This window comes from Cyanistes caeruleus, chromosome 9, assembly GCF_971803275.1.
Source record: "Cyanistes caeruleus chromosome 9, bCyaCae1.hap1.1, whole genome shotgun sequence".
NCBI lineage: Eukaryota > Metazoa > Chordata > Aves > Passeriformes > Paridae > Cyanistes > Cyanistes caeruleus.
Genome location: NC_141709.1, coordinates 746,796 through 760,213, shown reverse-complemented (window position 1 = coordinate 760,213; position 13,418 = coordinate 746,796). Strand labels below are relative to the sequence as shown.

At 59.9% G+C, this 13,418-nt stretch overlaps 1 protein-coding gene across 7 annotated transcripts in view; it reads left to right on the top strand.

Moving 5' to 3' along the window:
- The first annotated feature begins 991 nt into the window (after positions 1–991).
- NOS1AP (nitric oxide synthase 1 adaptor protein) overlaps positions 992–13,418 on the top strand; it is a 43,382-nt gene continuing 30,955 nt past the window's right edge. For 2 of the 7 annotated variants that reach the window (XM_086842914.1, XM_086842912.1), the window contains exons 1-2: positions 1,003–1,179; positions 11,797–11,868. In XM_086842914.1, coding sequence (XP_086699040.1) covers positions 1,075–1,179; positions 11,797–11,868 — 177 coding nt within the window. In that variant the 5' untranslated portion in view covers positions 1,003–1,074. Of the gene's footprint in view, positions 1,180–11,796; positions 11,869–13,418 lie in introns of all 7 variants that reach the window. The other 5 variants (XM_086842913.1, XM_086842917.1, XM_086842911.1 and 2 more) reach the window with 5 other exon arrangements.

Here is a 13,418-nt window from a genome sequence, read left to right as displayed (position 1 = left end):
CAACAGCCTGGGCTGGAGGTCAGATCCATGCGAGCTGCTCCTGAGCAGCTCTGGGCTGCTCTCAGTGGGTGGGGAGCGTATTCACAGCTTTTGGGACTTTGCTCAGGGAGGGCCCGCAGGGGTTCGAGAGCTGGTCTTTCTTTAAGCGCAAGATGGAGATTTTCCACATTCCATATTTCCACACTTCCAGCTCGCTTGGTTCCCACCGTGTCCGGCGTTGAGACGAGGATTTGCGCCCGGAGTTCCCCGGCGCGGCTCCGCAGCCGGAGGGATGCGGGTCCCTTCCCGAACCGCTCCGAGGCGCCGCTTCCCGTTATCCCTTCTCTGCTTCTCCGCCTGTTCCGAGCTCGGCGGCGGGGCGCAAGCACTGGGTGTCAGCGCCGCCCGCCCGCGGAGCTCCCGGTGCCGGCCCGGGGAGGGGGCAAGGAGCTCCCGGTGCCGGTCCGGGGAGGGGGCAGGGAGCCCCCGGTGCCGGTGCCGGTCCGGGGAGGGGGCAAGGAGCTCCCGGTGCCGGTCCGGGGAGGGGGCAAGGAGCTCCCGGTGCCGGTCCGGGGAGGGGGCAAGGAGCTCCCGGTGCCGGTCCGGGGAGGGGGCAAGGAGCTCCCGGTGCCGGCCCGGGGAGGGGGCAGGGAGCTCCCGGTGCCGGTCCGGGGAGGGGGCAAGGAGCTCCCGGTGCCGGTCCGGGGAGGGGGCAGGGAGCTCCCGGTGCCGGCCCGGGGAGGGGGCAAGGAGCTCCCGCTGCCGGTGCCGGTGCCGGTGCGGGGAGGGGGCACACAGCCCCGGTGCCGGCCCGGACAGAGGGCACACAGCCCCGGTGCCGGCCCGGGGAGGGGGCACACAGCCCCGGTGCCGGTGCGGGGAGGGGGCACACAGCCCCGGTGCCGGTGCCGCTGCCGGCCCGGGGAGGGGACACACAGCCCCGCTGCCCTCGGTGCCGCTCAGCCCCGCCCGCCCCGCTCGCTCCGCGCGGGCGCGTCCCCGCCCCGGGGCCGGGCAGGGCGGGCCGGCGGCGGCGGCGGCGGCGGCGGCGGCAGGGCCGGGCTCGCTGCAGGGCTGCCCGGCCGCGGGGCCGCCATGCCCGCCAAGTCCAAGTACAACCTGGTGGACGACCGGCACGACCTCCGCATCCCCCTGCACAACGAGGACGCCTTCCAGCACGGCATCTGCTTCGAGGCCAAGGTGGGCGGCGGGCGCGGGGGAGCCGCGGGGGTCGCCGCACCCCGACGAGCGGGATGCCCGCTTTTGCTGCTCTCCTTTGGCACGGCGACGGGGCTTTCTGCTTTTCGCCGGAGCCCTTCCCCTCGGCGTTGCTCGCTGAACTCAGGCGGAGTCGGGCGAGGCTTCCCAGCTGTCCGGCGGGGATGCTCGCACCGCTGGGATGGGTCAGGCTGGAGCGGGGTCACCCTCCTGCTTCAGCCCAGCATCCCTCCCCGGCCCTGCATCCCTCCGGGCTCCGCGTGGTGCTGCTCGGGGATGCTGGCCCCGGAGCGGGGTTTGTGTGCATCTCCCCGGCAGGGCTCAGGGCTCAGGGCTCAGGGCTCAGGGCTCAGGGCTCAGGGCTCAGGGCTCAGGGCTCAGGGCTCGGGGCTCTGTGCTCAGGGCTCGGTGCTCAGGGCTCAGGGCTCGGTGCTCACTGCTCCGTGCTCCAGCGCTGCGGGCACGGCTGCCTGGGGGCTGCAGCCTGCCCTGGACCCCTCCAGAGCTGTGTGCCATTTGCCGTGCGGGCGGTCAGGGACACGCACCCCAAATAAACGCTCGCTGTTTCTCTTTACGGATGTAAACCATCCTCGCTGGTGGATCTGGCAGCGAGCGCTCTTTTCATCTTTTCCTCTCCGTTGGGACTTTTCCTCCTCCTCTGGCTCCACGTCGGCCGTGGCTTCCCGCAGGCTGGCAGGAGCCGAGCAGGGCACGCTGGCCAGCAGCAGGAAATCGGGAAGGAGCTGCCCGGGAGATCTGGAAAGGGGAAATGTAAAATCCTGCCCCGTTTCCTTCTCTCCGGTTCTCGTGCCGGCGGAGGTGCCCAGGTGCGCTTCGCTCAGCAGAAAAGCCTGGTGTAAAAGCGGTGTAAAAGCGGTGTAAAAGCGGTGTAAAAGCGGTGTAAAGCCATTCTGGGGGGCAGCAAGGCAGGCGTCTGTCGCACGTTGTTGGCTTCGGAGAACATGTGCTGTCAGGGGAAGAAAATTTGGCATCTGGTTGTGCGCGGTGCCCTCGGGACAAGGCTGCGGCTCCTCGGAGGGTGTCCAAGGGCTGCTCTCCGCCTTCTCTCGGGGCCGGCAGGGTTCCTCTGCAGAGGCCATCACCTGCCCCATGGCACCGTGCTGCAGGACAGCAAAGCGGCCGAGGAGTTGTTTAGGAGAGAACTTAAACCTGCTTCGCAACTCTTTCCTGGGGAAGGCTGCTCAAGCCCAGCCTCGCAGCTCCCGGGTGGCTGGATTGATGTTTTACCTCCGGCCCCTGCTCAGCCTCACCTGCGGGCAGAGCATCCCACCCCCCAAATCTGCCCAAAACCTCTTCGGGCAGCTTCGGGTGAGCGGGGGAGCGGGGCAGGCTGTGCTCCTGGCTCGGCTGTGCCCCAGGCTGCCGGTCTGGCCGCGCTGGTGCCTATCAGCCTTTGTTAGCTCCTCGAGGTTTCTCCGATTTGGGCTCGCCGGTGCCCAGCACGACCCGCACGGAACCCGGCTTCCCAATCCCTGGGCAGCCCTTGCTGCCAGATACAGAATGCAGATGGCTGAGGCAATTACTCGATCCTTTTATTAGATTGCTGGAGATTAATTAAACGCTTACACTCCTTGACTTCCTTTCATCCCAAGAATCCCGAGCGCTCCCACCCGCACCGCTCCCGGTGCAGCCGGGCGCCCAGCTCGCAAAAATGTGGAACTCTGATTTCGAGCAGAACTTTGGGGGAGGATTAAGCGGAAAAATGCTCGTCTGGGGTGTCGGGACTCCCGTGGCTGCCTGCTCAAATGCTCCTGGGACAGCGGTAGTGCGGGGGATGCCGGTGTTAGAGCTCAGCAGCTGGATCAGCGCTCTTTGCTCCAGCAGCCTGAGATTCCTGGCGAGCCTGCCTGGGGCTCTCTGCAGGGGGGTAGCGTGGGCCTGAGGCTCTGTCTGCTGATTTATTGCTCTAATTTTTAATGGTGTTTTTACAGCCAGGCCTGCTGCCGGCTTTGGGTGGCACGTGGGGTGGGTGCAGTGCGTGTTTCGGTCCCGCAGCAGCAGCTGCCATCCCTGCTGGTCCCCTGGTCCCTCTCCCGGGGGAGGCTTGGCAGCCCAGGGGGCTGGTGGCCATGGGCAGCCCAGGGGGCTGGTGGCCATGGGCAGCCCAGGGGCTGGTGGCCATGGGCAGCCCAGGGGGGGCTGGTGGCCATGGGCAGCCCAGGGGGCTGGTGGCCATGGGCAGCCCAGGGGGCTGATAGCCATGGGCAGCCCAGGGGGCTGGTGGCCATGGGCAGCCCAGGGGGGCTGGTGGCCATGGGCAGCCCAGGGGGCTGATGGCCATGGGCATCCCAGGGGGCTGGTGGCCATGGGCAGCCCAGGGGGCTGGTGGCCATGGGCAGCCCAGGGGGGCTGGTGGCCATGGGCATCCCAGGGGGCTGGTGGCCATGGGCAGCCCAGGGGGCTGGTGGCCATGGGCAGCCCAGGGGGGGCTGGTGGCCATGGGCAGCCCAGGGGGCTGGTGGCCATGGGCAGCCCAGGGGGGGCTGGTGGCCATGGGCATCCCAGGGGGCTGGTGGCCATGGGCAGCTCGGGGGAGCTGGTGGCCATGGGCAGCTCGAGGGGGCTGGTGGCCATGGGCAGCTCGGGGGGGCTGGTGGCCATGGGCAGCCCAGGGGGGCTGGTGGCCACGGGCAGCCAGAATTTGACCCTTTGTCAAGCAGAGGGTGACGGACCCGAGCGCTGCCGTCACTTGAGCTGCGATGCCATCGGGAGCCTTGTCCCTCTTGTCCCCACCGGAGCCACTTGTGTGTGCTGGCACAGGGTCAGGGCAAAGCACCCCTGAAGGATTACGTTAATCCATTTTCTGGAGAGAAATCCAAGAGATGGAAAATCCTGCTCCATCTTCTTGGGAGCAGCAGTTCAGTTCACACTTTGGGATCTGTTTTCATTGGCCACCAAACCCCGCTGTATCCCAGAGATGCCTTGGTCGGGCTGCGGGGAATCGGAGGAGCTGGCTCCAAGGGGAGGCTCCACGTTTGTTTTCCTCTTGCAGTCTAAATTGTTGATTAAAATCAAAAGCCTGGCCTCCTGGGTTAGCTGAAATGTTTGGATGAAGGAACTGGGAGCGGCAGCACGGTGCAGGGGAATGGACAGAAATTCCCACTTGTGCAGTGGATTTCTGGTTAGATAAATGGGGATGTAGAGAGGAAAGACACCTCCTGTTCTCTTCCATGTCTGTGAGAAGGGGAGGGATGTGAGCTTACTCCTTATCTTCCCAAAGCTCTGGTGCTGCAGGACAAAACCCAAGGGCCACCTTGTGCAACACCAGCAATTGTGTGGGTTCAGAAATCATGGCTCAGGCTGCTCCAGCGCCTCCAGAGAGCAGCAGGCAGAGGGAGTGGGGTGCTGGGGGCTCGGCTGTTGGGCTGCTGGCTTTGCTCAGGGACTCACTCCTGTCCCTGTCTGGGAGCTGGGGCAGGCCTGGGCTGGGCTTTTGTGGTCCAGAGCAAGGTCCCACCTACCAAATGCCCTTTATTTGGAAAGAGCTGCTGCTCCTTCAGTCCCATTAATCCCCTCAAGTGCCTCTATGGAGGTTTCCAGAGGAGGGGCAGATGGGTGTGAGGACCCTCTCTGCTGCTCCCCTGTGTGCAGGCAAGGGGAGCCGTGGCTGCCCCAACACATCTCAGTCCTTGGTGGACCCAGTGCCTGTGGCCTGGGCATCCCATGTGCTGGAACCTGCTGTCCCTGAGAGCAGAGCTGCTGGCAGGGGAAGGTGGCACTGGAGGTTCGGGAGGGTTTCTGTCCCTCTGTGCAGCAGGTGGGGTTTTGGTGTTTGGCTGGTGGGGTGGATTTTTTCCCTTAAGTGGTCTTGGCAACCAGGCACTTCCTGTCATTTCTGTCAGTGCTTTTCTCTGCTTCTGTGCGTGGGAAACTGAAGTTGAACTGAGCATCTGTTGCTGTCTATGTTTGGAGATGGGACACGGAGGAGACTCGAGTCTGATCCCTTCTGTCCCTTCCTCTGTCCAGCCCACCTGCCTGCAGGCACTGCCACTTGCTCCAAAGAGAAATCCCCTGTCAGGAAAGCCATTCCAGCTCAGGGGAGCACTGAGCTGGGAGAACATGTGTGTTTCCACTCGTGTGTGTGTTTTTATGAACGCAGGGGCTGCAAATAACAGCCTTGGAAGTGAACTGAATTGCAGGCAGCCCTGGTGGAGGTGTGCAGTTCCCTTCCACTGCTTCAGGCTCCCTTCCCAGCAAGGATCCCTTTCCTGGAGGGCTGGGAAGCAGGAGCCAGGTTGTGTGATGCTGTGCACCAGTTGGGCTGGCTGGGAGCGAGCTGGCAGCTCTGTTTGGGGGCTGTTTGTACTGGCAGCTCTGCAGTGCTCAGCCCAGTGTGCCTGAGCCCGGGATTGCTGCCTCGGGGCTATAAATAACCTTCCCAAGTCTACAAAGGTTCTCCTCTCAAACAGTGGCATATTTCTGCCACGCTTGTTAGGTCGGTTCCTGGGCTGCTTAGTGGAGCTCCTGGCAAAGAAAACTCTGTCTGGCTTTGGCAGAGCTGTGTGTGCCCAGGCTGTGGGTCCAGGCTGTGGGTCCCAGCTCCATCCCCAGGCTGTGGGACCAGGCTGTGGGTCCCAGCTCCATCCCCAGGCTGTGGGTCCAGGCTGTGGGTCCCAGCTCCATCCCCAGGCTGTGGGTCCAGGCTGTGGGTCCCAGCTCCATCCCCAGGCTGTGGGTCCAGGCTGTGGGTCCCAGCTCCATCCCCAGGCTGTGGGTCCAGGCTGTGGGTCCCAAGCTGTGGGTCCCAGACAGACACACGTGGGCTGTGCAGGTGCCAGAAGCCCCAGCAGGAGCAGCAGGAGGGAGGATGCTCCCAGCCCCGCTTTCTGCAGCGCTCTGGGCTTGCACATCCCTGCTGTAGGTGCTGCAGGAAGCTCAGGCCAGCTCTGGGGGCAGCTGTGGGCAGGGTGGGGATGGAAACACGGCCAGGGGACGTGGGGATGGACACTCCTGCTTCACTGGTGTGGAAAAACTTCATCTCCCCTGGGCACCCGCTGGGGCTGTGCCCTGCTGGCTCACCTGCAGCACAGGTGTCTCCCTTTTTGGGGTGAGCCCCGTTTTGGCTGGTGGGAGGGGGGAGCAGGTGTGGTGCTCGTGGCTCTGTGAGGGTCCTGGAGCCCCCAGAGCTCTGTGTTTCTGGCACCTGAGCCACGGGGCAGCTCCTAAGCAGGGCTGAAGTTTAAGCTGGGACCAGCAGACAGACGGGTGTCCCTCAGGGCTGTGCCTGTGTGTCAGTCTGTCTGTCTGTCAGTCTGGCTGTCAGTGCCAGTGTCCAGCTGCATGGCTCTGGGTGCCTGTGACACGCTGCCTCGTGTTGTCCTCGGGGTGCAGAGAGCCCAGCTCAGCAGAGCACCCGTCTGTGCCCTCGGAGTAGAAGCCAGCGCCTTTTTCCATTGAAGCCAGCTGGCATGGTGAATTTTCCACCCCTTTTGGCCTCTGAGCCTGCAGCAGCACAGTCTGAGTGAACTTCCCCGTTTCCACCCTGCAGGCTGGCTGTTCTGAGGTGCAGGGCAGAGCCTCTGGGAGCAGGAACAGTGGGACAGCCAAAGTCCTGGGAATGGATTTGTGGCTGCTTTCCTGGCAGCAGCAGCAGCAGCAGCCTGGGGAGAAGCCCTTATCAGGCAGACTGCAGGCAGGCTGGGTGTTCCCCGGGAGCACAGGGACACAGGCTCCACACTGCTGCCCGAGCACTTTGTCCCTCGCTCCGTGGCACAGCCACTGTGGCAGGGTCACTGTCCCAGTGCCTGGGGTGGCCTCACCCCTCCCTGCGCTCTCTGGGGATCTGGGGACCCTCGTGCCCCACATCTGGTGCCTCCCATCTCCCTGCTGGGGCCCCACAACCCCTCCCGTGCCCGGACAGGGCTCTGCTGGGCCGGTGCCAGCGTTTTGCCCCACTGCCTGCCTGCAGCTCCCGGGAGGAAGCTCTGGCTCCTCGCCTGTGGCTCGGGGTGGCTCTGGAAGCAGCAGCAGCAGCAGCAGCAGGCAGGGCAGGCTCCCCGTGGGATGATTCAGCCCTGACCTTTGCTCGCAGCGTTGGGCTGTCGGGGCGGCAGGAAGGCGGCATCTCCTCCGCGGGAAGGCTGTGGCTGCCCACCTCTGCCCACCAGCCCTCTCATCAACACCCCTTCCGAGGTGTCCCCGCCAGGGATGCGATTGGCCTTCGCTTTTCCCAAAATATCTGCCACCTGCTGTCGCAGAAAAAGCAACTTCGCAAGAAAATGCGTTCCTGACAGAGCAGAAAACGAGCAGTGTTCAACAGCCTGGAGGAAAAACGAGAATCTGAGTGACTTGTGCAAACAGTGCTTTGGCAAAGCGCTCCCCTTTGTTTTCTGTTTAAAAAACAAATTGATTTTTTTCCCCTGGCATTTCCCAGAACTGGGCAGATCTTTTGGAAGCTGTGGGCAGAGAGTGCAGTGCTGCAGGCTGTGTGCAGGGGCAGAGAGGAAAGCCTGTTGGGTGGGGAGGCACAGCAAGAAGAGTCCCTCTGGCTGTGAGAAGCCAAATGGTGCTGGAACCCCCTGGCAGGGGAGGACCTGTCCTTTCTGGGGTGCTGGAAGGATGGATGGATGGATGGATGGATGGATAGATGGATGGATGATGGATGGATGGATGGATGGATGGATGGATGGATGGATGGATGGATGGATGATGGATGGATGATGGATGATGGATGGATGGATGATGGATGGATGGATGGATGGATGGATGGATGGATGGATGGATGGATGGATGATGGATGGATGATGGATGGATGATGGATGGATGGATGATGGATGGATGATGGATGGATGGATGGATGATGGATGGATGATGGATGGATGATGGATGGATGGATGGATGGATGGATGGATGGATGGATGGATGGATGGATGGATGATGGATGGATGGATGATGGATGATGGATGGATGGATGATGGATGATGGATGGATGGATGGATGGATGGATGATGGATGGATGGATGGATGGATGATGGATGGATGATGGATGGATGATGGATGGATGGATGATGGAGATGGATGGATGGATGGATGGATGGATGGATGGATGGATGATGGATGGATGGATGGATGATGGATGATGGATGATGGATGGATGGATGGATGGATGGATGATGGATGATGGATGGATGGATGGATGGATGGATGATGGATGGATGATGGATGGATGGCTGGATGGATGGATGGATGATGGATGGATGGATGGATGGATGGATGGATGGATGGATGGATGATGGATGGATGATGGATGGATGGATAGATGGATGATGGATGGATGGATGGATGGATGGATGGATGATGGATGGATGGATGATGGATGGATGGATGGATGATGGATGGATGGATGATGGATGGATGATGGATGGATGATGGATGATGGATGGATGAGGGATGGATGGATGGATGGATGGATGGATGATGGATGGATGATGGATGATGGATGGATGGATTGATGGATGGATGGATGGATGGATGGATGGATGGATGGATGATGGATGGATGGATGGATGGATGGCTGGATGGATGGATGGATGGATGATGGATGGATGGATGATGGATGGATGGATGGATGGATGGATGGATGATGGATGATGGATGGATGGATGGATGGATGATGGATGGATGATGGATGGATGATGGATGGATGGATGGATGATGGATGGATGATGGATGGATGGATGGATGGATGATGGATGATGGATGGATGGATGGCTGGATGGATGGATGGATGGATGATGGATGGATGGATGATGGATGGATGATGGATGGATGATGGATGGATGGATGGATGGATGGATGGATGGATGATGGATGATGGATGGATGGATAATGGATGATGGATGATGGATGGATGGATGGATGGATGGATGGATGATGGATGGATGATGGATGGATGATGGATGGATGGATGATGGATGATGGATGGATGGATGATGGATGGATGGATGGATGGATGGATGGATGGCTGGATGGATGGATGATGGATGGATGATGGAGGATGGATGGATGGATGGATGGATGGATGGATGATGGATGATGGAGGATGGATGGATGGATGGATGGATGGATGATGGATGGATGGATGGATGATGTATGGATGGATGGATGGATGATGGATGGATGGATGGATGATGGATGGATGGATGGATGGATGATGGATGGATGGATGGATGATGGATGATGGATGATGGATGATGGATGGATGATGGATGGATGTATGATGGATGATGGATGGATGGATGATGGATGGATGGATGGATGATGGATGGATGGATGATGGATGGATGGATGGATGATGGATGGATGGATGGATGATGGATGGATGGATGGATGGATGGATGGATGGATGGATGGATGGATGATGGATGATGGATGGATGGATGATGGATGGATGATGGATGGATGGATGATGGATGGATGAATGGATGGATGGATGATGGATGGATGATGGATGGATGGCTGGATCCCAGCCTGGGGATGAGGAGCAGGCAATGTGTGGTGGACTGAAAGCTCCCTGTGAGAGCGGTGCTTTGTGCTGGCATCACAGCCCGGAGCAGCAGTGGCTCTGGGCAGTGTGGGGGCTGCCTCTGCCTCTGTGGGGCTGCCAGGGCTCGAGGGACCCCCTTGGCCACCTGCTCTCCCAGCACGTGGCCTTTCTTCCCCTAACTGGGGAGGGGAAGGCTGCCTGGGACAGCCTGTATGGATTTGTGAGCCCCTGATCCCTGCTCTGGCTCCAGGTGTGGGTGGGGGACTCCAGTTCTGTCCCCCCATGCCTTGGCAGGGTGGCGGGGCCGTGGGTCTGGAGGTGATTATTTGGGAAAGCCACATCCTGCTGGTGTACACACATTCCTTCCTCGGGGAGGGCGAGTTCTTTCACGGGTCTGTTCTCTTTGTCAGCTCCTTGGCCCAGCTTTATTCTCTCCCCTTTTGTCTGGGCACCTTCCTTTCTCCTCGCTGTGCCCGTGCCTGGGGGTCTGTGAGCTCCTGCCAGGCTCAGTCCCAGGGGTGGGCTGGGAGAGTGCAAGAATTGCACTGTGGAACTTCTGGCTCGTCTGTGCCTCACCTGCCTGCTCCCACACCCATTGCCATGATTAAAATCGGTGCTGGGAGTAGGAGGGCTGGAGGAGAGCGGAGCAGAACAGCCCTCGGTGTGCTCAATGCCTGCAGATCACTGCTGAGTGTGGATGGGTCCTCAGAGCATCCCTCAGATCAACTGGGAAGTTCTTTAGCTGAAGGACCAAGCCCCAAGCCCACGTTTTGGGGGGGATATTGTTGTTGCAGTTCTTTAGCTGAAGGACCAAGCCCCAAGCCCACGTTTTGGGGGGATGTTCACCACACTGTGAAGGGTTGCTCTTCTGCAGCACACTTGTCCCATGTGATTTCTGCCCTCGGAAAAGGCAGAATCATCCCCTTGAAGGGTGGCAGGGGATGTGGCAGGGAGGGTTCCCGGGGCTGTGCTCTCAGCAGGGCGGTGAGGGGCTGGAATTCCCGGTTACATAAGCAGGGCTGCCCGCACGTGATGGACACGCCAGATGTTCGGGGCTTATTTCTGTATCCTCCCTCTGCACATCTGCTCTCAGCACCACTGCCTGTGCTGCTCACTGCTGGGCTCTGTGTCCCCCAGGCTGGGCTGTGGGCTCAGCAAGGAGGGCTCCCAGGAACACGGGGCTCCCTGGGTGTCTGTCCCTCTGGGGTGCCCTGCTCGGTGCCATCCCTGCTCACAGTGCAGCGATGCTGGGACAGGCACAGCCCCTCTCAGCAGCCCCTGCCTGGGCACCCATGTGGGTGCTGCTGCTGGGAGCCACCTGTGCCTCAGCAGAGCTGTCAGCAGAGGTCCTGGCCACACTCCCAGGGCACGTAGCCCCGCTGGCGTTGGTGCCCGCGCTGTGCTGTGAGGGTTACGTCAGGCCTCGTGTGGAGATGAAGCGTGGGAGCACAGAGGGCCAGGAAATCGGCTCAAAACGCTTTTCTTCTAACTACACGTTTTTAGTGCTCAGCATTGACTCTTCATCGCTTGTCTGTTTTCTGATCCTCCTTCAGAATCTGCCCTCTCCCACTTTATTTTTAAAAAGGTTTTTGTTCCGCGGCTCTCCGTGCTGGGTCGCGGTGGCGCTGCCTTTGGTCCCCTGTGAATAGCAAAGCGGCTCCTTTATTCTGGAGGCTTGGCCTGGAGGCTCAGCATTCCTGCAAAAACAGCCACGGGCCTGGCAGGCTGCGGTGAAATAATGGAGAGCCCGCCACAGGACAGGCTGGGCCGGCTATTTTAGGGATATTCCAATATCCAGGTCTGTCACAGATGAGTCACTGCCACCGAGGGGATATTTGCTTATTCCTGTGTGCTTTGATCATGGCCTGGATGAGTGAGTCCTGCTGGCCAGATAGCTGAAGTTATTTTATTGCTAGAAAAAGGGGTTTTGGCTACTGGCAGTGTTGTGGTGAGGGAACAGCTCAAGCTGAGGGATTCAGGTGCAGCAGGCAAGATGCTGCTCCTTCCCCAGGAGTGAGCCTGGGCTGCTGTGTGGATACCCCTGAGGTGGGAGCAGGGCGTTTCCAGGGCTGATCTCCTTTCTTTCCTTGCAGTACATCGGGAGCCTGGATGTGCCGCGGCCCAACAGCCGCGTGGAGATCGTGACGGCCATGCGGCGCATCAGGGTGAGTGTGGCCTTCTCCTCCCTCCTCACCCACAGCTTCTCCTCACATCATTCCTGTCCTCTGTCCCTCTCCATCTCACCTGGGCTCCTCAGCTTGTGCAGGAGGCTCCCGGGGTCTCACTGCGTGTGTGGGAGCTCCAGCACATGGAAAATCCGGGTATGGCAGCGGGTTAGTGCTGAATGGCAGTGTGCACATCACACAGCAGGGTCAGCAGCTCTGGGGCTGGCCAGCAGTGAGCCTGGCTAAGGGTGAGTAGGTCAGGGGGTATCAGCTGCTAATGAAGTCATCTGGCTTCCCAAAATACAGGATATGGGACACCCTTGCTGTGTAATGCTTGGCCAGGAGCCAGGAGAGGAGCTTTTCCTCTGCTCCCCAGCCTCTGGCCAGCACAACTGCAGGGTGTTGGAGGGGCTGGGAGGGCAGCAAACCACGCAGCCCAAAACTCGCTGTCCCCAGGCTGGGAAAAGCAGGAGCTGACTGGTGTCCATGGCCTGGGGTTTGCTGTGTCCTGGAGTGTGCCCTGTCCTCCAGGGCTGGCTCTCCTGGGAGTAACGCTGAGCAGGAAGGGCCTGCAGGGACATTGGGTAAGGGATGAGCTCTCTGCCATGGGACCCCATAAGCACCAAAGCTGCCCCAGAGCTCTGCTCCTCTCAGCCCCTCTTGCACACTGGCTATAATCTCATTTCTCTTTCACCAGAGGAGGAGAGGAGTATCCTAGCCCAAGGTGAGGGGGATCACGTTCAAAGGACAGAGATTTCCAGGCTCTTCTGTTTCAAACCTCCAGGGTGTAAATAATGTGTGGGCTTTCCTCAACAGCTTTCCTGCCTGCAGTCCTGTCCTCCCCGTGGGGGGTTAATGCTGGGATGGGCTGGGAAGGCCTTCATGGCATTAAGTTTTCCCACCTTGTGTCCAAAGTTTGGGACAGAACATCAAGAGCTCTCATAAACAGCAGTTTCCTTCACTGCCTGTGAAGATAAGACTTTGGAACAAATGCACCACCAGCCCCAAAAATCACAGAACTCCAGTGTGGAAGGACTGGCAGAGAGGTTTTGGATGCCTGTTGAGTGGTGTGGAGTGCTGGCTGTGTACATGCAGAGAGGTTTTGGATGCCTGTTGTTTCTGTGCTGGCTGTGCACATGCAGAGAGGTTTTGGATGCCTGTTGATTTCTGTGCTGGCTGTGCACATGCAGACAGGTTTTGGATGCCTGTTGATTTCTGTGCTGGCTGTGTACATGCAGAGAGGTTTTGGATGCCTGTTGATTTCTGTGCTGGCTGTGCACATGCAGAGAGGTTTTGGATGCCTGTTGAGTGGTGTGGTGGCTGTGCACATGCAGACAGGTTTTGGATGCCTGTTGATTTCTGTGGAGTGCTGGCTGTGTACATGCAGAGCTCTCCCCTGGGTTGCTCTGCCCTGGCTGCCTGGCAGCAGAGGGACCACAGCACTGCTGAGGATGTTTCTGGCCAGGCTCTTGGCTTGGTGGAGCTGAGGGAACACATGTCCTCCTTACAGACACAGCTACCCTTCTGCTGTGAGGCACAGAACAATCCCA